Source organism: Helianthus annuus, chromosome 9 (assembly GCF_002127325.2).
Source record: "Helianthus annuus cultivar XRQ/B chromosome 9, HanXRQr2.0-SUNRISE, whole genome shotgun sequence".
Lineage (NCBI taxonomy): Eukaryota > Viridiplantae > Streptophyta > Magnoliopsida > Asterales > Asteraceae > Helianthus > Helianthus annuus.
The window spans coordinates 136,681,891-136,705,793 of record NC_035441.2 but is presented as its reverse complement, the minus strand read 5'-3'; the positions used below and the strand labels follow the sequence as shown (position 1 = coordinate 136,705,793).

General features: G+C 36.1%; 1 protein-coding gene across 1 annotated transcript; it reads left to right on the top strand.

Annotated features, from left to right (window-relative positions):
* The first annotated feature begins 18,504 nt into the window (after window positions 1-18,504).
* On the top strand, window positions 18,505-23,682 carry LOC110876427. Its single transcript, XM_022124602.1, has 3 exons — window positions 18,505-19,007; window positions 21,349-21,502; window positions 23,365-23,682. Exons 1-3 carry the CDS (start codon window positions 18,505-18,507, stop codon window positions 23,680-23,682), a joined length of 975 nt encoding a protein of 324 aa, XP_021980294.1.
* Window positions 23,683-23,903: the final 221 nt, after the last annotated feature.

Sequence of the window (23,903 nt, the reverse complement as noted above, 5' to 3'; positions counted from 1 at the left end):
TCAAATTGAAACTATAATATTCACCGTTCTTCTTCCAAGCTAACAAATACGTTCCCCACACATCAATTGGTAAAGCTTTTGCCAATTTCTCAACCAACGTCTCATCCATTTTGCTAATGTTCAAGCGCTTCATCTCTAAGTATAACTTGACATACCTTTTGATCAACTCTTCTGTAGACTCTCCCTTGATACCTGTAAAATTATCAAATTTGTTCAGTGCTACATAAATTTCAGAACCCATGTTTTGGGTTTAAAAGATTTACAATGACGGATTTTCAATTAAAACAAAGATTCACACAATCAAACGACTATCAAAGATTAGGCGACAACGGATCGAGTGAGGATTCTCTCGGGCGAGGATCCTATTCTTGACAAATCACCTTGAATCACCTTTGATTTCTTTTTGTGATTGGGCTCTTAAAATTTGGATCACATGGGCCGAGCTATACCTTCAGTCAAAACACATGGGTTATCACAAATTTAAATCGTTGTTCGGGTGTATGTTGTACTATGATCGACCCGCTCTTTCTAATCTATTTATATTAACCGACAACTTTAATCTATTTTTGTGATTGGGCCACTTTTGTAATGAATTAAATGCCGACACACAGAATCACAACTTACATCTCATTGGGCCTTCACATCCACTACTTCGACACTTTAATTTTGAGTTAATTGCCATTTTAGTCCCTGTGGTTTGGGCCATTTTGCCAGTTTAGTCCAAAGGTTTCATTTTTAACATCTGGATCCAAAAAGGTTTCATCGTTGCCATTTTGGTCCAACTGACTTAACTCCATCCATATCTGTTAAGCCTGCCAAGGGCATTTTTGTCATTTCATTTTTCTTTTTATTAACCCTTTTTTCTTTATTGCTTTTTCTTTTAAATGAAATGACAAAAATGCCCTTGACAGACTTAACAGATATGGATGGAGTTAAGTCAGTTGGACCAAAATGGCAACGATGAAACCTTTTTGGATCCAGATGTTAAAAATGAAACCTTTGGACTAAACTGACAAAATGACTCAAACCACAGGGACTAAAATGGCAATTAACTCCTTTAATTTTTCAACAAAAACTGATTGAATGATTGGCCTTTCAATTAGTATACGTGATTGGACCGAAACTATGTATATTCAAAACAACCAATAAAGTTCAATAGGGCCGGTAGATTACTTTGTTTTTCACACCTAATCGCACATGGGCCGGCAACAATGATTGGGCCGCAATACTCAAAAAAAGTTCAACACATTGATTGGGCCGTGATTGGACCAACACAGTGATTGGACCGATTACTTAACACATATTGTCATAACCTTTGTGATTGTCAAAATTGTACTTCAATGTGATTGGACCACTTGAATCACTTAACCGACAACACTTAATTTTCACTCAAATCTTATTGAGCCAAACAAATTACTTAGTGGGCGACAACAATTCATGAACTGGAAACTAGAAACTACCAAATGAGTATGATTGGGCCAAAATCAAAATGGGTCACATGTGCCGAGATTTGAGTGGACCGATGACTGTTATAGTGTTTCAAACCCACATGCACACCCTTTTAATTGAGCCGACAAACGACGAACCCAAAACAATGTGATTGGGCCTTAGCTAATGAAGTAACATGAGCATGCGATGCAGCCGACAACTTTTATTACATCAACAGCACCTTAGTTAATTCTAATTTGATCAACCCTTGCACTATACTGACAATTCACATGCAACTACAAGTGACCGATAACATCAATTATAGATTTGACAACTTCAGAAGACTTCTTTATTTCATTTGACCGATATATTAAACGTGGCAGACAATTGATTTATTTGACCGTTGAAGCGAAACCACAAGAAACATTTATGAGCGGAACCTCATCTGTTACTATGAGCGGACCTATTGTTGTTCACAAAAGCGGACCACACACGTCACAATAAGCGGAACTATCAAGGTTCATACGAGCGGACCTGAATTGTCGCAAAAGCGGAACTAAGATTAATGTCACAATAAGCGGAATTATCAAGGTTCATACAAGCGGACCTAACTGATAACGTGAAATCGGAACAAAAATCTTCGATTTCTCCTAAACGGCTAGGAGTTTGGATCTGAAATTTGGTAGGGTTGTAAATCAAAGATTTTCACACAATATAAAAAAAATTCATCCGATTCGGACCGTAAAAACCCGTTCAATTTGACGAATTTAAGTAAAAAACGTGAAAAATGAGTAGAAGATGAAGAAATGATGAAATTCGGATCTGAAATCGCTGAAATCTGGTACGAATCAATGTGTTTGATCAAAGAAATCGAGCTCCTAGCTCTGATACCACTTGTAGGACCGGTTTTGACGCAGTTTGATTGCATAACAAACGTTCGACGTGCGGAATCTGTGAACGTGCGTGACCGAACACACAATAACGTACTAGAAGCGTGATTTTATTGAAGATATGACGTGTACAAGCAACGAGAATCACGTGGAGAGTCTTTCTCTCTCTAGACTTTCTGTCTCTAAACTTGAATCTCTAAAATCACCAAATGGAGCAAAAGTCTTTAACTTTAAACCTAAGTCCTCTAGTTATAGGTCAAGGCTTTAATGAAACATTTCATTAGTTACAAGATTGCCATCTTGCCTTTTGACTAGATATAACACTATAAAGACTTGATTTCTTCGGTTTCTCGCTACGGCTCGGATTGACGAAGACGATAGACATTAATGCACTAACAGCCTGTAAAACAACCAGGATGACGTCACAATCACAAGATGATAAGAATAACATTGGTTCACTTTTCAAACCACCCATGCTTAAATGTAATGAATACAACATCTGGGAGAGAAGGATGGGTCACATCCTTGCTCAACAGAATACCGGATGTTGGAGATCTGTTGGTTTTGGACCACATGTTCCAATGGTGCCAAGTGCTGAGGATACAAAGAAGTTCGAACCGGAAAAACCTGAAAACTATACTAAAACTGATTTTCAAAAGTTCGAACTCGATGCCAAAGCATTTAGTCTGCATTACCCAATGAAATTTATGCTGGGCTGTTACACTGTAACAGTGCCAAGGAATTATGGGATGCACTTAAGGAACAGTTTGTGTCACGACCCCCGACCCCATCTGGCCGGAATCGATGCCGTGAGCAGTCCAGTGGTACCGGTGATTATTTTTGAAAAACATTGCAGCGGAATTTTCATCAAGACCGTGAGTTAGGAAAAATATCAGAGTTTAGAAAACACCGGATTTGATTTAAATAGATGGGATAAATCCCTATTTTACAATGGTAGCTTTAATAAAGATAAATTTTATTTCATAAAACAATATTTCTTAATTTGATTAAAATAAGCCATTTCTTGATGCCTTTCAGTGCCATATCCAGCCTTTATTCCAATCTATGGTAATTACCTGAAACATGTTTGAAAAAGGTTTTGTCAGCGGAAAATGCTGAGTGAATTCATTCCATTTTTTATAAAATATATTGTTATACCTTACAGTATTAAGGTTTATATTTATTTGTATTTACCCCACTCAATCAGTATTTTGTCACATGATGGCAGTTCCAATATAACAGCAATAATATTACTCATTGGCTTACTTTCGTCAAATAGTGAATTTATCAAATAACTATACCTTACTATTATTCAATTTATCTGTCATTAGGCGATTCCTATGACGGGATCATATCACTGTTGATCATTCTTTCAACTAGTGACTCCGGTTATATCACTGTTGATCATTCTTTCAACTAGTGATTCTAATTATAACACTGTTGATCATTCTCTCAACTAGTGTCTTTGGTCATATCACTGTTGATCATTCTTTCAACTAGTGACGCTGGACATGATGATGTCCTATTACTTTGTCAAATATATTATTTATGACATAAAACCATTCAATCCATAGAATGATATATATATTCAATCCATAAAATGACATATATCAATTTATGTCAAACTATTATTACTTATCAAATATAATATGTTAATTCTATCAATATTTAATATATTCACGTGATTAACAATATAATCCTAGTATACTGAAACAGTTATAGGTTATGGTTATTGGGATATAATTCTTACTGTGATTGTAGTCATGATTTTATTAGCTATCTTTCTGGCTAATAGTAACGAGGATCAAATAATATATAAAACTTCCTATACCAGCAATTTATTCATAGAATATAAAAACTAATCACTGTAAGTATAACAGGTAAACTTTTATGATTTTGGAAAATATTTTTAAACATAATTATATCACAAAAAGGTGATAAACTGTGATAAAAGAGTATGGACTCACAAACGGTGAGAAAAGAGAAATGAACTCACATTGCAGATTTCTATGGGCAAGGTTTAGTCTACAGATAAGCCTTGATATATTGCCGATTCAATTTGAGCAGAGTCTAGCCTACTGATTTGCCTTGATTAACCTAATAACAATGCACACAAACGGGATTGTAACTAATACAACAGTTATGTCAATTCACGAGATTAAACCCTCACAACGATTAGTACGGTGCAATACTTAACAATTCAACGGATTCACAATGAATAACAGAGCATAGTCCGAATTCGAACAACACTCAAATATTCAAATCGAAATCACGATGAATAACAAAGAATAAGCTCAATTTGAACAGCACTCGGACAATCGTTGGATAGTTATAATCGATCGGACGTTGAATCGTAATAGCGATCGAGTTATTACCCTGATTGCGGCAGCGTTTCGTGAATCGTGTGTGTTGATAGTAATTTACGTATAACTTACTGTATACTGTGAATTTCTACGTCGAAGTAAAGCAGAATGTCAAGTGCCAGGCCCCTCTATTTATACCCAAATTTTGCACCTCCCGCGTGTCGCGGAAGAATCCAAGACCTGTGCCGCGTATCGCCTGGGAAGTCAAAGTAGGATAGGGTAGGTTCGTGTCCAACATAGCCTTGGTGAGTCAACGTACAACGAAATTCAATTCCTACAGCAAATTATAAGGATAATCGTTGAGTAGGGAATACCCCCCCTGCGTTTTAGGGGCCCTGATCCTGATTCTGATTGTTCTGAAATTCGTAGGGTTTGTGCAGAATCACTTGGGTGTCTTAATTAGGTTTTCCTATTGAATAAAATAATACAATAAATAATAGTTTTGACGAGGGTTGTTACAGTTTGGGGGAACTGAAGAAGTTATTGAAAATAATAGGGAAATTCGGAATCAGCAGTATGAAACCTTTTGTCACATTAAGGGTGAATCATTGACTCAACAGTTTGAGCGATTCAGTTGTCTCATTAGTGAGCTAAGACTTGTTAAAGTTACATTTTCTAATTCTACACAAAATAACAGGTTTCTTAGATCACTACCTGAAAAATGGGATACAATTGCTTTTGTAACTAGGAATTCTGTTGAGTTCAAAGATCTGACCCTGACCCAACTTCATGGTAGACTCCTGACCTATGAAAGGGAGTTAAACTAGAAAAAAGAAGTTGCAAGAGTCTGGTAAAGTTGCTGATGATTATTCATTTGGCAGCACAGCTCTTTTTAGTCAGGAAGAATCTGGTAGCAGTAGTAAGGATCAGAGTTATGATCATTTTATTCATATAATTGCTGGTGGAAACTTTAATAACTCTGATTCTCACTCTGTAAATTATGCTTTTACTGCTAATTGTGAAAACCAGATGTCCGATAACTTGAGCTTTGAACTAAATGACTTACAACACTTTGATCCAACTGATCTTGAAGAAATGGACATTTTGCATCAATTGGCTTTGCTTAGTGTAAGAACAAGCAAATTTTATCAAAGGACAAGGAGAAAATTCCCAGGGTTACATGGGAATTTAAAAGTGGGGTTGGATAAATCTAAGATCAAGTGCTATAAGTGCAATAGGCTAGGACACTTTGCTAGGGAATGTAGGAGTCAAACCACTGGTCCAATTGTTACTCATCCCAGCTCAAACCCTAGGCCACAAAATCAAAGCACTGTGCACTATTCCCATTATACCCCTGCTGCCCGTGTAAACACTGCTCATTATGCAAACCCTGTTCCTGTGCATTATGTTCAAACCACTGTCCCTCAAATTCAGTATGTTCAGGCTCCTGTACCTCAGGTACAAGTGCAACCAGTTGCACCACAACAAGCTGCACCACCAGCAGTGGTTCAACCAGATCAACAAAGCTTTTTCACCCAAGGCTTTGTTGACTGGAGCAGCTTACCTGATGAACTAGGAGATGAAAATTTTGCACTCTATGCTACTAATGATGCTTCTAATGATGAATTTTGTCTTATGGCACTAGAGTCAATACCAGAAGAGCTGAATGCTGAAAAAGGGAAAACAAGTGATGAAACAGTGGATGAAGTTGCTGAAGCAGTGGTTACTGCTGTTGCTGGTGAACTACTGCTGGGAGAAAATTTAGAAACCCTGCTTGAACCATTGTTTGACCCCTGGTCCAAAGAAAAAGAAAAAAGAAGAGAAGAAAGAAGGTGAGAAAGAAGAGAGAGCTGATGAAGAAAATGATTATCAATGTGATTGTGCCATGATGGCTGCAGCTAAGGTATCATCACAGGTTCTTGAAAATCTGTGTTCAGACAAGTGCATCATAGCATTTGCTAACATTAAAGAGGTGAATGAAAACCTTAGGGATAGAGTGTTGAATGATGAGGTCAAATTTGAAAAGTCTTTAAAAGAACTTAAAAACAAATTGGTTGAAAAGATAAAGAAATCTGCAGCTTAAAAGAAGAACAAAGCATAACCAAGAACCAACTCCAAACAATGGTAGAAAAATACCAGGTTTGCAAAAAGGAGTTGGAATCCACTCAAATCACTTGTGAAAAATGGGTGGAATCATGCAAAAGTTAGGAGGTCATGCTTGAAAAACAGATCAAAAGCAATGTGAAATTTGGTATTGGTTTTAGAAAACATGATGAAATTGAAAACAATGCTTTAAAAGAATCTGTTCAATCCACTGTTGAAGATATTCCCACAAACAAGGATGGCCAAGATGTTAAAATAACTGACACATTTGGTAACAAAATAACTCTGGAAAGATCTGTGGGGTCCTCAACTTTTGAGGAAATTGAAAAATACCAATTTAAACCCACATGGTCTGAGGAGTGTGACATCCTTGAAAACTTCAAACCAATGGATTTCACAACCACTGATGGTGTAAAAGCTCCCAAGGCAAAAGTCATTCCACTCAAAGATATCCCAACAGTGATTTAAAACTCTGTTGCTTAGGAATCTGAAAGGAGGAAGAAAAAGGAAAAAAAATCAAAAACCTGTTTTGTGATTTCTGTGAAAAGAAAAACCATCTAACAAAAGATTGTTTTCATCTAAAAGCATATGATCTCAACAACACAAGTGTAATTGAATCTGCTGAGAGCTGCACCATCTGTGGCAAAACAAACCACAAAACTCAAGAATGTGTGTATCTTAAAAACTTTGATGTAAAATGGAATGAGTACACTGCAAAAACATCCTTAAGTACATCAACATCATCTGTCAAGTTCACCAAATATCAACCACTGTTTGTGCCAGTTAAAACAGCTGTCACAAAACAGCTGAATTAAACATCTGTCAAAAGAGATGTTCAGGTGACTGATGCACCCCCTGCCAATCAATACAGAAGAGGTAAGGGACAACCATCATACCAAAGGATCCCACATGTTTATGAGGTTTACAACAGGCCTTCTAAACCAAGAGTGAACAGGTATCCTTTTGGTTATTAGCAGGTGATTGGTCAAGACCCCCAACAGTGGTTAGAGACAAACATTCCAAAAAATGTTCAAACCCCTGAGCTAACTACTGTCCATCCACCTGAACTCATCCCAGACACTGTTGAGACCCTATCCAAAGCCTTATTGGCTTTGGAGACCATAATGAACTAATCCTTTTACTTCATGTGCAGGGAGCTTCTGCATGCTTAGATAGCATTTGGTATGTAGATAGTGGAGGCTCCAGGCACATGACAAGATGTAAAGCCCTACTCAAAGATTTCAAAATCCATGGAGGGGGTGATATATCCCTTGGTAATAATAGTAAAGGGAAAGTTCTGGGGTCTGGTACAGTACAGTCTGGTAATGTAAAATTTGAAAATGTCAATCTGATAGACAATCTAAAATTCAACCTCCTGAGTGTCTCACAAATGAGTGATAAGGGCTATGGCTCATTCTTTACAAAGGATTGTTGTAGGATTGTTGGACCAGAAATGGTTGAAAAGATTGAAGCAATAATAAAAACTGGAAAAACCAAACTTGTTGCTCAAAGAAGTGGCAATGTTTATGTAGTGGATTTGTCAAAAGAGAGCCCCAGAACTGATGCCTGTCTTTTCTCAGCTGCCTCAAACAAAGAGACAGAATTATGGCACAGGAGATTGGGGCACACAAATCTCAAGACAATCTCTGCTATTTCAAAACAGGGGTTAGTAAGAGGTTTACCTCAAAAACTGTTCACCTGTCCTGAGCATTGTGTTTCTTGCCTAAAAGGAAAACAACATAAAAGCTCATACAAATCAATTGATGAGTCCAAAACAACCAAATGTTTACAAATGCTTCATATGGATTTATTTGGCCCAGTTAAAGTCATGAGTCTTAAGAAAAAGAGATATTGTTTGGTTATTGTTGATGACTTTTCTAGGTTTACATGGACTTACTTTTTACACTCAAAAGATGAGACTGCAGGCATTCTGCAAGACTTTGTGAAACAGGTTGAAAAGCAGTTTGACTTGCCAGTAAAAATCTTCAGAAGTGATAATGGCACAGAGTTCAGAAACAAGGAGTTAGATGATTTCTGTGTGTCAAAAGGAATTGTGAGGCAATACAGCATTCCAAGAACACCAGAACAAAATGGGGTTGTTGAAAGAAAGAACAGGACTTTGATTGAGGCTGCCAGAACCATGCTTGTTGATTCAGGTTTGCCATTAACTTTTTGGGCAGAGGCAATAAACACTGCTTGCTATGTCCAAAACAGAGTTTTAATCTTCCCCAGGCATCAAAAGACTGCCTCTGAACTGCTGTATAAAATAAAGCCATTGATTTCATATTTCAAGGTTTTTGGCTGCCCATGCTTCATTTTAAACTTAAAAGATTCTATCTCAAAGTTTGCAGCCAAAATTGATTGTGGTTAATATCTGGGATACTCAACCACTACTAAGGCCTACAAAGTGTTTAACACAAGGACCAAGACAGTGGAAGAGACTTTGAATGTAAAGTTCAATGAACTTTCATCAATGAAAATCCCAGCAAATCCTGCAGATTTATTTGATCTTGATAAATTCACATTTGAAAGTGTTGCTGTCAAGTCTAACAATGCAGGTCCATCGGAAAATTCATCATCAGACTATGGATATGAAATCATCATTCCACAACAAAAGTCTACATCAAGTGGAAGAGCAGCAGATGTTCAAAACAGCTGTCAAAGTTCAACCACTGTTACCTCAACAGTTGTTGACCAAAGTAGCCCATTAACCCCTGCTTCCACATCATCAAACATTGTTGATAAAAGTCCTCAAACAGTGGATCAAAGTCAGCATGTGTCCACACCATTACCTCCTATTCCACTACCTTTTGAAGCCAATGCTGGATCATCAAAGTCATCAGCAGTGGTTAGCTCAAATGATTCACATCTGCAGTCTTCCCCACTTAATGCCATTGTTCCATACCAAGGAGATCTTATCTTCTTGAAATCTCAGCATGTGTCCACACCATTACATCCTACCCTGGTTCCATCAACGAATCACACTGGACGAATAACCAGTCTCTGGTTATATGTGAAGTGTATGTACAACGTACTGGATGAGGAGGAAGAGTAGTTGGTGTTTACTTGTTTTGTTTGTTTTTATGTGTTTAATGTTTTTTGTTATATACTAAGTTTGCCTTATTTTTTTCTTAACTTAAAAAAACAACAAAAATATGTCAATAGATCTAGGGGGAACTTAGACAACATGCCTGATAAAATACAAGGAAAATCTGGTGAAAATCAAATGAAATCTGATAGGATTTAGTGAAACTCAGAAAATCTGGTAATTTTTCAGAAAACCCATTAAGCCATCAGAATGTGTTCATACACCAGAAAATTCTCAAGATAAACTGAAAATCTGATAATATATTAGAAAATCATATTTTCTATCAGAAAAATCTCTTGACAACCAGGAAGTTTGACAAGTCAACAGAAAGAAACATCAGAAAACACTGTCTTTAACCAGATTCAAAGAAACTTATGGTTATAAGTTTCTTTCAAAATATTTTTTTTTCTGAGGACTGGAACAAGCTGTATGACAAATACTTCCTGAAAATCTGAGCAAAGGTGTGGAGTTCAAAACTGCAATGTAAGTAAAAATCTTCGAACTCTACTTATTCCCTCTCATCTCAAAAAAAAATGCTGATTCTATTTCTGTAAATGAATCAAATGCATTCTGATGATATATAAAGGAAATTCAACTCTCAAAAGCATTACTCAAAGATTTTCTGATATATATCATCAAGAGGAAAACTTGGGAAGATACATAATCTCAGAAAAGGTTTTCATTGGACCTTTTTGAAACAAAAAGGGTCCACATGGAGAAAAGGTGCAAGTTGGACATTAGTGTTTATCCGCTAAATCCTTGGTATCTCTAATTTTCATTAAAATATTTACATTAAATTAGAGATAAACGAAAGGTTTTTCAAAAATGGTTGTTTCCTAAACGGATTAAAACATCATTAAGGTGTCATTAACCACCTTGAATACAAACAACCTACGAAAAACACTCAAAGATCTCTGTCTTTATTCACTATAAATACATCATTCGAAAACAGAGACTTCCATCTTCAACCTTCAAACTCAAAACCCTAAAACCCTTTTCCAAAACAAAAACCCAAATTCTCAATGGCAGCTACCAACATCAACATACTACCAATCGAACACTCTGTTCCTTTCATCACCGAAGCTGAATTTCTTCCATTAAAGAGCAACAATGAAGCAATGAATGACAATATTGAAGAATGTGATATAAAGTGTCAAATTCTCATTGAATTTCTGATCAGAAGCCCGATAGCTCAAGCCTTAACAAAGACCAGAAAGGTACCAGAAAAACTCTTACAACAAGCTATAAAAACTCTCAAAGTCTCAAATCAGATTGAGCTAACAGCACATGTGTGGGGAAATATCTTTATTACAATCTCACCGGAGAAAATAAGGGAATGTTTGGAACTACCCTTAAGCCAAAGCTATGAAGAAGCACCAGAAAAAGAAGATATGTTCTCGCTACTTGATGCTGTAATGGGTTACAAGATAAAGGTTTCAAAAAATCAATGAATTCAAGAGAAACAAGCTACCTGCCTTCTGGCAAGTGTTAATGGAGATTCTGAACAAGTGTTTATCATCAAAAATTGGAGGTACAGATCAGATAAATATGAATGTTCTGACAATCATGTTCAGTCTCATTAGTGGGTTGAATATCGATTTTGGAACAGAAATATTTAATCTGATCAGAAGATCAATTCTGATTAAAACTGGATGGATAGATTCACATCTACCCTTTCCCAGATTTCTGTCAATCATAATTTCTGATGCACTTTCTGAAAGGAACCTAGAAATTCCAGCATCAGAAAATATGTGGAAAACAGAAATCATGAGACCTTGGACTGCTGTAGGGTCTTGGAAGTCAGATTATGATGTACCTGTTCTGTCAGAAAGAATGATGTATCTGATACCAGAAGATTCACCATACAGAACAGAATACCTGAAGATGTTAAGCAAAAAGCCAGAAAACAAAGAAGGTTTTGAAAATGTGTCCCCCATGGAGTATGATGCACAAGAGTCAAGCACACCAAGAATGGAGCAACAGGGTGAATCTGATCCTCATCCAGCTGATGAAGTTGTGAATATGAGTCATGTGGCAGAAGAACATCATGCTGAAATCTCACATATGGGAGAAACAGGTGCACAACATTCTAAACTCAATATATTTCATAATTCTGAGAGTGATTCTGATGAGTCAATTCAAGGAAAGTATGAAATTTTACATAGAGGCACTATTTCCACAAAACAAAATGTGAGTGAAACCAAAGACCCATTTTCTGAATCAAATCCTGAGGAGGAAAATGTGGTGGCAACAGGTGGAGATCAGTCTACTGATCAAGGAAACCTGGATGAGAAAACTAAGAGTTTCTCAACAACTCATGGAGAACCTGAAAGGGTTCAAGGATATGAGGAAAACCAGGACTTGAATATGTTTCAGTTTTCTGGTTAGGGAACAGAGAATATGGAATATTTCCATCCTCTTAACCTTAGAACAGCAGAGAATGTGTTTTCTGCTGGTGTTAGAGGTGGAACATCGGTTGTTTCTCCTATTTACCAAGGACATCAATCTATGTCCACTGAACAACTTCACAAGGAACTTGAAGATACAACTGCCACTGAGAAAACAACTACAGAAAGAAAACTTGATATGATACTGGAAGAAATCAAATAAAAAATCAGAGATCAATGCTTTATCAGAAACTGTCAAAGTTGTGCAGAAGCAGACAGAAGATAACACTGCAGCTCTCAACAAACTGCAAGAGTCATCAGAAAACAGAGAGAGCTCATCAGAATTCAAGAAAGCTCTCAATGAACTACAAGAAATCAAGAAATCAAGAAACAAATGGCTGGAGTTGCAACTACAGGAGAAAGCTCAAGTTCAGGAAGAATTCTTGAAGAAATACAGTTCCTCAGAGCCAACAACAACAGCATGACTGAGGCTTTTGAGAAGCTGTTGGTAGAATTAACTGTACAAAGAAATCAAGAATACCAGGAGCTTCAGAAAATGAAGAAACAAGAAGAAACAAATACTCAAGCCCTTACTAATGTTCATTTGTTAGTAAAGAGATTGCAGTATAATGTTGCCAGACTAGCAAAAGTTGATATTCAGGAACTGAAAGCACCAATTCCACAAGAAAGACAAGAAAGAGGATCAGAAATTCCTCAACAACAACCAGAAACCCTTCAACAAGATCAAACCAAACAAACAGAAACCTCAACAGCTCAAAAACAGAAGCAGTCCATGGGTCCACCTCCAGATAAACAAAAGTTACTCATGGGTCCTCCACCAAACGTCCCAAAGCCAGACACTTCAAGGGTCCAACAGAAAGAACATGTTCCAGTTCAGTCATCTTCTACAGCCATCACAGGAGAAACGGATTTTAGCATAAGGATGGATACAAAAGAAAAGAGAAGAATGGAACATGAAGTAACCTCCTCAAAAAGGCCAAGAAAAGTACTGAGAGAAGATTCAGAAGGAAACATCAAAGAAGTAGAAGTGCTGAAAGGTGATTTACACACAATCATGTACCCTGAAGAACATCTAAAGCACTACTACTGGAAAGGTCCAGAAAACAACCCAAAAAGGCCACTCTCCCCATTGAGTAAGGGTATTGTTGAAAACAGAAACAATGGAGGCTGGTTAATTCTGCACAAACACATGACCAATCCAATAGTATCTATTGAAAGAATCGATACTTTGACCACTGGAGGAGGCATCTTAGGTTATGAAGGACAAAACAAGTATACCCTGATCAGAAAAGATAATAGTGAACAAAAGGTTACTGATGCAAATCTGGCTGATGATATTCACCCAATGGGAATAGTCAAAATGAAGAATATCATTGATAAAGAGAAAAGCAGTTCAGTCGTGATTAGAAGAGCCCCTGACAGTCTCAAAAGTGCAGGAGCAAAGTTATACAACAGGGCTGCACTGGCAGACTTTGATCTATGTATCAATTTTGAGTATAGCAACAAAGTGCTAATACCTCCTCCCAACACCACCATTCCAGCTGAAATTCCTTCTAAACTGGTAAGAACTGGAGCAATCTTTGACAAACCAGAAATGTGTGTAGTCTTCAAAGATGCTAATGATGAGAAAGCTCTGTTCAGAATCAGTGAAATATGGAGGTATTCAAATCAAACTCTGAAATATATAAGAAACTGCATGAATGAGAAACAAGAGCAGCTCAAAAAGAAGGGAAAGAACAATGACCAACTGAGAAAAACAATTGAAGATTGCATTGAAAACTGGATGGAGTCAAGAGGATGGTACAAAGAAATGTACAAGGAAACTCAAAAGGCAATTGATCACAAGAAAAGGCTGAAACCAGGGGATAAATACAGAAGTGGAGTAAAGATCAATTAATGAATTGATGAGATTAAATTTCTGTTTTTGAACAATATTTTAAGTTTTTTTTTCTGTTTTGAACAATGGCTGGTTTGATTATGTTTTATGTTTCTGAACTTAGTTGCTTGATTTTTCTTTTCAAGGATTAGTTAAAAGTTGTATATGTTGACAAAGATAGTTCATTTTCTTACAATACTTAGGGGGAAACTGTTAGGAAACTTTATTTGTAAGTATTGAAGAAAATCACAATCAACTGGATCGATGAAGAGATAACAGTCCTGAAGATCACAAGAAAAAGAAGATCAGATAGGACAACTGAAATACACAACATCTACTTCAAAGAATCAGAAGTTGATCAAGAGCTGTTTTGGATTATCAGAGAAGGTCATTTCTGATGGATCTGATGAATTTCTGATTAAATATCATTAGTTTCTGACGATTCTGATCATCAGATTTTCTGATGATTTGTTCACCAGAATTTCTGATGAAGTGGTTTATCAGAAATTCTGATGAATACCCCACTTGTCTAAAACTCAACTCTATCCTGCCACAATGACCAAAGTAAGTTGATATTATTGGATATCATGATTACAAAGGCAACTTGAACATTGGATTCAATGAATATGTCAAATTGCTACTTTTTGCAGGACTTTTTGCATGAATAAACTATTGTTTATTCATGTACCCAGCCTTCTATAAATAGAAGGCTTAACCAGCAGAAGACAATTGAGTTTGAAGCTTAGCATTCATATACAACACACAAACTCCATTGCCCTTCTCACCCATAGAATTCAAGATTCATTTGTATTAGATAATAATCTTACAATCACCTTGTAAACTATTTTGTTTCAAAGTGATATAAACTTGATAATTCTGTAGGTCTTGTTTCTGAAAGTCTGATTTCCATTTCCGCACATCTTTTTCACATCTACTGAAATCACTTGCCATATTACGTGAAAAGAAGTTGTTTAGGCCATACTGGGTCCAACAATTGGTATCAGAGCAGATTGAATAAACTATTTTCAAATGATCGATCGCTCATCTTCTTTTCTCTAAATATGGCCAACTTTCAATCCTGGAATAATGCTTTTAATATTGGTTCTATGTCTAAACCTTCGACTCTGGTCAGAGAGGAATACCCCCAATGGAAAATCAGGATGGTCAATTTCCTAAATGGTCATGACCGAGCTCTGTTTCAATCCATTGAAAGGGGTCCACATATACCAATGACTGATATACCAGCAGTTCCAGCAACTGACCAAACACCAGGAATCCCTGCCTCCCGTGCTCCCAAAAGTGAAATAAACTGGAGCGCGGAAGACAAGGATCTGGTGGCTGGGGATGAAAGGGCAAAGTCACTCTTAATAATGGCCATCCCCAATGACATATTTTCGCAAGTTGATGCATGTGCATCAGCTAAGGAAATATGGGATCAGTTGGAAAATCTTTGTGAAGGAGGAGAAAGGATGAAAAGAAACAAGAGAACAAACAATGCTTCCTCATATGAGAGGTTTAAAAGTTTACCTAATGAAAGATTAAATGATACATATCAAAGATTTACAAAACTTTTAAACGAGCTAAAGAAATTTGGTATAACTAAATCAAATGATGAAAGAAACATAAAATTTCTTGATGCTTTACCTAGAGAATGGAGAAGCCTGACCATGACTTTGTCCTCAACCTTAGAACAAGGAAACATGAGTCTTCATGACTTATACAGCATCTTGATCCCCAGAGAGGAAGACATATTTGAAGAAACCATTCAAAGAGGGGGATCTTTAGCTCTTATCTCAAACTCACAAAGACCAACACCTTCCAATGATCCACAACCTTCAAACAACCAAAGCTTTGAAATTTCTGATACTTCATCAGATTTTTCAGCTTTTGCTGAAGCAATAGCACTGCTCACCAAAACATTTGAGTAGAGGTTGAGGGGAGGAGTCCAGAGATACCAGAGAAATGATAGAGGGAGGATGGAAGATCTAAGGAAGAAGTTAGATCTAAGGATAAAGGGAAAGCTGAGGTTGTGTGCTACAAGTGCAAGCAAAGAGGTCATTATGCATCAGAATGCAAGACCAAGAAGCTGAAAGATGTTGCTTACTATGAGAAGAAGCTTGAAGAAGCTAAGAAGCAGCAACAGCCAGTCAGCTTAATTGTAGGGACAAATACATGGCTATCTGATAACTCTTATGATGATGAAGAAGAAGAAATGGCCAACTTCTGCCTCATGGCACTTTCTGATGACATACCAAAAACTTCAGGACAACAGGTAAATTTAGACAATCTTGATCTTGAACACAAGCTAAATGAGCTCATGCCCGATTTTCTAAATCTGCAAGTTAAACATCAATCAGATAGTGAAAAATCTGATGAGTTGCAAAGGACCATGAAAAAGATTATTCTTGAAAACCAATTACTCATGGAAGAAAGTTTAGATCAAAGAGCTAAAATTGAGTTCTATGAAAATGAAAGAAAAGATCTTTACAAGAAAATCAATGATAAAGAAATTAATGTAAGAGGTTTTCAACAAGCCAAAGAATTTATAAACTTCATTGAGTCCACACCAAAGAACAAAGGAGAGGGTTTGGGATATGTAAGAACAAGTAACAGCAAACCCACTGTCTTTGTAAAAGCGACTCAACAGATTTCTGATAAATTTACATCAGAAACTAATTCTGAAACTTGCAAGTCAACATGTTCTGAATACTCTTTTGATAAACCCAACTTTGAACCAAAAAGAAGTTAATGCAAACAAGAGTCTGTAAAAACTCCAGAAGCAGTTCACTCATTTTTTCAAAATTATCCCATCATTCCATCACAAGAAAGTATATCAGAAAATTCTGATGAATCTTGTATGTGTGTTGACATACTGAAGCTTGTTCAACACCATCTCTAATAGAAAAATAAAAAATCTGTTTATGGCTCAGCATACAACAGAAATTCTGATGAAAGACCATTAAGAAGAAATAATCGGATTAAAATTTCATCAGAAAGAGTACCCAAGCATGCCTGGGTACCAAAAACCCTCTAACCATTCCATTTCAGGACCATCATGTGCAACAGATCTAGTACTGCCATTCAGGAAGCTCCAAGCACATGACTGGGGATAGGAGCTTACTCAGCAACTTTGTTTCAAAGCTGGGTAAAATGGTAAATTTTGGAAATGGAGTGAAAGGGAGGATCATGGGATATGGATGTATAAGGTATGGATGCTTGACCATTGAGAAAGTAGCCTATGTTGAAGGCTTAAAGTATAATTTGCTGAGTTGTGGTCAATTCTGTGACAAAGGTTTTCAGGTAACCTTTTTACCAGAAAAATGCTTGCTGATAGGTATGGATGATAACAAAATCTATTTAAGTGGAAAAAGAATAAGACAATCAATATACTATTTTGATTTCAAAGAAGAAAATGAACATCCAAAATTATGTTTATTTTCAAAAATCAACAAAGGAAGTAGTTGGTTGTGGCATAAAAGGTTGGCCCACTTAAATTTCAAAAATCTAAGCAAACTAGCAAGAAAGGGTCTGGTAAAAGGATTACCTTTTATATCCTCAAAGAAGGATAAAATTTGTGATGCTCGTGAGATGGAAAAATCCAAAAGAAGCTCACACAAATCAATTTCTGAGTCTTCTATTACACAAAATTTGGAACTTTTACACATGGATTTGTGCGGACCCATAAGTACAGAAAGTTTTTCTGGAAAGAAATACATACTAGTAATAGTTGATGATTTTTCCAGATATACATGGGTCGAATTTTTAAGAAAGAAAAATGAAACACATGATCTGATCATTAATTTTATTAAGAAAATTGAAAATCTGTTAAAACTAATAGTCAGAAGGATCAGATCAGACAATGGGACAGAGTTTAAAAATTCAAATTGAGAGCTTTCTTGTAAGCAAAGGAATCTCTCATGATTTTTCTGCTCCCAGAACCCCTCAACAGAATGGGGTTGTTGAAAGAAAGAATAGAACCTTAGTAGAAGCTTCCCGAACAATGCTTGCTTATGCTAAAATGCCAACTCACTTTTGGGCAGAAGCAATAGCAAATGCATGTTTTACTCAAAACAGAACCCTAACCAACAAAAGGCTAAACAAAACACCTTACAACATTATTAATGGAAGGATTCCAAGTGTAAAATTTTTATACACATTTGGTTGTAGATGTTTTGTTTTCAATGATTTTGAAAGTCTTGAAAAATTTGACAGAAAAGCAGAAAAAGGTATTTTTCTTGGATACTCTTTGTCCTCAAAAGCTTATAGAATTCTTATTCTTAACACAAGGACAATCAGAGAAAGTTTGTATGTTTCATTTGATGACTCATCAGAAACAGAGGTTTCTGATGAATACATGAAAGAAATAAATTTTTCTGACAAACAAGAAAATTATGAACATCTCTTTAAAATGATATCTGAAGATTTCCTAGAACATGATAAATCTCTCACATACAAATCAACAGATATTTCATGTACTAACCCTGCAGAACAAGTGAGTAGTGCATCAGAAAATCAAAATTCTGGCACACTACCCACAACTGAGTCAACTGTTCAAGGGGAAACTTCAAATCCATCAGAACCAACAACTTTTCATAACAAGTTAAGATGGATCAAAGGACATGTTCATTCTGACATCATTAGCAATCCAGCTGATGGTGTGAGAACAAGATCTACAACTGCACATGAGTGTGCATATGCTGGGTTCTTAAGCAAGATAGAACCTAAGTCTGTCAAAGAAGCTCTGAATGACTCAGACTGGATTCAAGCTATGCAAGAAGAGCTTGATCAGTTTGAAAAGAGCAAGGTATGGGATCTAGTACCCAAGCCTAAGGACAAATCTGTCATAGGCTCAAAATGGGTATTCAGGAATAAATCTGATGAGAATGGCATAATCACCAGGAACAAAGCAAGGTTAGTGGTCAAAGGTTACTGTCAACAAGAAGGTATTGATTATGATGAAACTTTTGCACCAGTAGCTAGATTAGAAGCAGTAAGAATTTTTCTTGCTTATGCTGCATCCAAGGATTTCAAAGTTTATCAAATGGATGTAAAATCAGCTTTCCTGAATGGTAAAATTGAGGAATAAGTTTATGTGCAGCAACCAGAAGGCTTTGTTGATCCAAAATTTCAAAATCATGTTTATAGATTAAACAAAGCCTTGTATGGGTTGAAGCAAGCTCCTAGAGCCTGGTATGAAACCTTGTCAAACTTCTTACTCAATTCTGGGTTTACTAAAGGTACTATTGACACCACACTTTTCCTCAAAACACACAAAGGTCATACTTTGTTGGTCCAGATATATGTTGATGACATTATATTTGGATCAACAAATGAAAAATTTTGTAAAAAGTTTCAAAAGTTGATGACAAGCCACTTTGAAATGAGTATGATGGGTGAGTTAATCTTTTTCTTAGGGTTACAAGTTAAACAAAGAATTGATGGAATATTTTTGAGTCAATCAAAATATGTGAAAACAATTCTACAAAAATACTCACTTGAAAACTGCTCTCTTTCAAAAACTCCCATGACAACAGAGAACAAATTTAGATTCTGATAAAGATGGAATTAGTGTAGATATTAAAACCTATAGGGGGATGATAGGATCATTGCTATATTTAACTGCAAGAAGACCAGATATCATGTTTGCAACATGCTTTCTGGCCAGATATCAATGTGATCCTAAAGAATCCCACTTAAAAGCTGTAAAAGGGGTTTTTAAATATCTAAAAGGCACATCAGAACTTGGTCTCTGGTATCCAAAGGATACAAACCTTGAATTAATTGCATACACAGATGTAGATTATGCAGGGTGCAAGATTGACAGAAAAAGCACATCTGGTGCTTGTCAAATCTTGGGAGAAAAATTGGTATGTTGGGCAAGCAAGAAGCAAAACTGTGTTGCCACATCAACAGCAGAATCAGAATATATAGCAGCAGCAAGTTGCTGTTCACAAGTGTTGTGGATGCAAACTCACTGAAAGACTATGGAGTAAATCTGAAAAAAATACCAATCCTATGTGATTCAAAGAGTGCAATTGCAATAACAGAAAATCCAGTTCATCACTCAAGAACCAAACACATAGATGTCAGATATCACTTCGTAAAAGATCATGTGGAGAAAGGTAACATAGAAATGTATTTTGTTCCAACTGAAAACCAAACTGCAGATATCTTTACAAAGCCTCTTGATGAAAAGAGACACAATTTTTTGATCAGCAAACTTGGCATGGTAAATATAAAAGATGAAAATTTTTCAGAAAACAAAAAGACACAAATTGAAAACCAAATTGATTATCATCAAAATTCTGATAATCAAAGATTAATTAAACAGGGTTCTGATAAAGAAATCCATCAATCTGATGGAACATCAGAAGGTCTGATAAATCATCAATGAATGTGATGATTTATCAGAAAATCTGAAGAGGTATCAGAAAATCTGATGAAATCATCAGAAATTCTGATACAACATCAGAAACTTTGTTTAAACATCAGGATGATCATTAATCATCTAGATTTCCTATCTTCATGCATATCCCATATGTATAAATTCATAGTTGTGCATAGTTTTTTTTGTATTTTATTAAAAAAAACAAAAAGGGGGAAAAGTAACATGCATTAAGATAAAATTTAATACAGCAGAGAAAAATCAACCGTCACAAGAAAATTTTTGCAGAAAATTGAATTATTCTTATAATACCAATGCATGCAACGTCATTTTTCCGTAAGAAGTTTAAGAGACACGTAGGCACTAAAATGATTAGGAGCTATGAAAGTAGCCGCCTAGATATTTAATGCTTACTCACACATGGGGCTTAGTAGACTGTCATATTCACTGCAACAGATATCGTCTTAATTGAAGAGATGAAAATAAAAACTTTTTGCTGTTAATATCATTTATGAGGAACTATCACTTTCATCTATAAATATAAACAACCTGAAAAGGACTTTCTTTACACCAAAATCATCTCTTCAAAAGCCCTTCATCAGAAACTTCTTATTTTAAAATGGGTCGCCCAAAATCAATGAAAGTCACACAATTCCCTCTCCTTTTTCACAGACATCATAATCTTAGACTAAGATCTAACTTGGAAGGACCTGCATGGGAGGACTGCAGGTATGTGTATAATATGATCATGCGAAGTCCCTTGGGCTTTGCAGTATCAACACATGTCACTATATATCCAGAACTTCTTCAAGAATTCTGGTGGAATGCTCAAATCATTTTAAGTGGCACTTCCATGTGGATTGATAGTGAGGTTATGGGGGTAAAAATCACCATAAAGGAGGAAACACTCAGAGATGTCCTCCGGTTAGGTGTTGATCAAGAAAACACCTTACTGGATAAGGCAGATGTGCAACAAACCTTGATAGAAATGGGCTACAATTCAAACAATGTGTCAAGGCAGGTTAGCAAATCTGGGTTTATACCACCTTTCCAGTATCTTGTGACACAGTTAAGTGTCTGTTTTTCTAAAAAGATTGGGCACTTCAACGAGCTGTCCCATAGGATGATGGAAATGATTCATGCTGTTGTACAGGAAAAACCTTACAACTACACTAAGTTTCTCATGAGAGACTTAGAAGCAAACATTCATGACCTTCAACCTTTTCTGATCTACCCTCGATTCGTAACCAAGGTGATCACCAGTCAGCTAGACTTCGGAGGAGTGAGGAGCTGGTATCCAAGGGCTGAGCTGGCACTTTAAGAAAACATAAGAGATCCTACCCTGGTTCCATCAACGAATCACACTGGACGAATAACCAGTCTCTGGTTATATGTGAAGTGCATGTACAACGTACTGGATGAGGAGGAAGAGTAGTTGGTGTTTACTTGTTTTGTTTGCTTTTATGTGTTTAATGTTTTTTCTTATATATTAAGTTTGCCTTATTTTTTTTCTTAACTTAAAAAAAAAACAAAAACATGTCAATAGATCTAGGGGAACTTAGACAACATGCCTGATAAAATACAAGGAAAATTTGGTGAAAATCAAATGAAATCTGATAGGATTTAGTGAAACTCAGAAAATCTGATGATCAATCAGAAAATCTAGTAATTTTTCAGAAAACCCATTAAGCCATCAGAATGTGTTCATACACCAGAAAATTCTCAAGATAAACTGAAAATCTGATAATATATCAGAAAATCGTATTTTCTATCAGAAAAATCTCTTGACAACCAGGAAGTTTGACAAGTCAACAGAAAGAAACATCAGAAAACACTGTCTTTAACCAGATTCAAAGAAACTTATGGTCATAAGTTTCTTTCAAAATATTTTTTTTTTCTGAGGACTGGAACAAGTTATATGACAAATACTTCCTGAAAATCTGAGCAAAGGTGTGGAGTTCAAAACTGCAATGTAAGTAAAAATCTTCCAACTCTACTTATTCCCATTCATCTAAAAAAAATGCTGATTCAATTTCTGTAAATGAATCAAATGCATTCTGATGATATATATAAAGGAAATTCAACTCTCAAAAGCATTACTCAACGATTTTCTGATATATATCATCAAGAGGAAAACTTGGGAAGATACATAATCTTAGAAAAGGTTTTTATTGGACCTTTTTGAAACAAAAGGGGTCCCACATGGAGAAAAGATGCAAGTTGGACATTAGTGTTTATCCGTTAAATCCTTGGTATCTCTAATTTTCATTAAAAGATTTACATTAAATTAGAGATAAAACAAAGGTTTTTCAAAAACGGTTGTTTCCTAAGCGGATTAAAACATCATTAAGGTGTCATTAACCACCTTGAATACAAACAACCTACGAAAAACACTCAAAGAACTCTTTCTTTATTCACTATAAATACATTATTCGAAAACAGAGACTTCCATCTTCAACCTTCAAACTCAAAACCCTAAAACCCTTTTCCAAAACAAAAACACCAAATTCTCAATGGCAGCTATCAACATCAACATACCACCAACCGAACACTATGTTCCTTTCATCACCGAACCTGAATTTCTTCCATGAAAGAGCAACAATGAAACAATGAATGACAATATTGAAGAATATGATATAAAGTGTCAAATTCTCATTGAATTTCTGATCAGAAGCCCGATAGCTCAAGCCTTAACAAAGACCAGAGAGGTACCAGAAAAACTCTTACAACAAGCTGTAAAACCTCTCAAAGTCTCAATCAGATTGAGCTAACAGCACATGTGTGGGGAAATATCTTTATTACAATCTCACCAGAGAAAATAAGGGAATGTATGGAACTACCCTTAAGCCAAAGCTATAGAAAGAAAACTTGATATGATACTAGAAGAAATCAAATAAAAAATTAGAGATAAATGCTTTATCAGAAACTGTCAAAGCTGTGCAGAAGCAGACAGAAGATAACACTGCAGCTCTTAACAAACTGCAAGAGTCATCAGAAAACAGAGAGAGCTCATCAGAATTCAAGAAAGGTCTCAATGAACTACAAGAAATCAAGAAACAAATGGCTGGAGTTGCAACTGCAGGAGAAAGCTCAAGTTCAGGAAGAATTCTTCAAGAAATACAGTTCCTCAGAGCCAACAACAGCAGCATGACTGAGGCTTTTGAGAAGCTGTTGGTAGAATTAACTGCTCAAAGAAATTAAGAATACCAGAGCTTCAGAAAATGAAGAAACAAGAAGAAACAAATACTCAAGCCCTTACTAATGTTCATTTGTTAGTAAAGAGATTGCAGTATAATGTTGCCAGACTAGCAAAAGTTGATCTTCATGAACTGAAAGCACCAATTCCACAAGAAAGACAAGAAAGAGGATCAGAAACTCCTCAACAACAACCAGAAACCATTCAACAAGATCAAACCAAACAA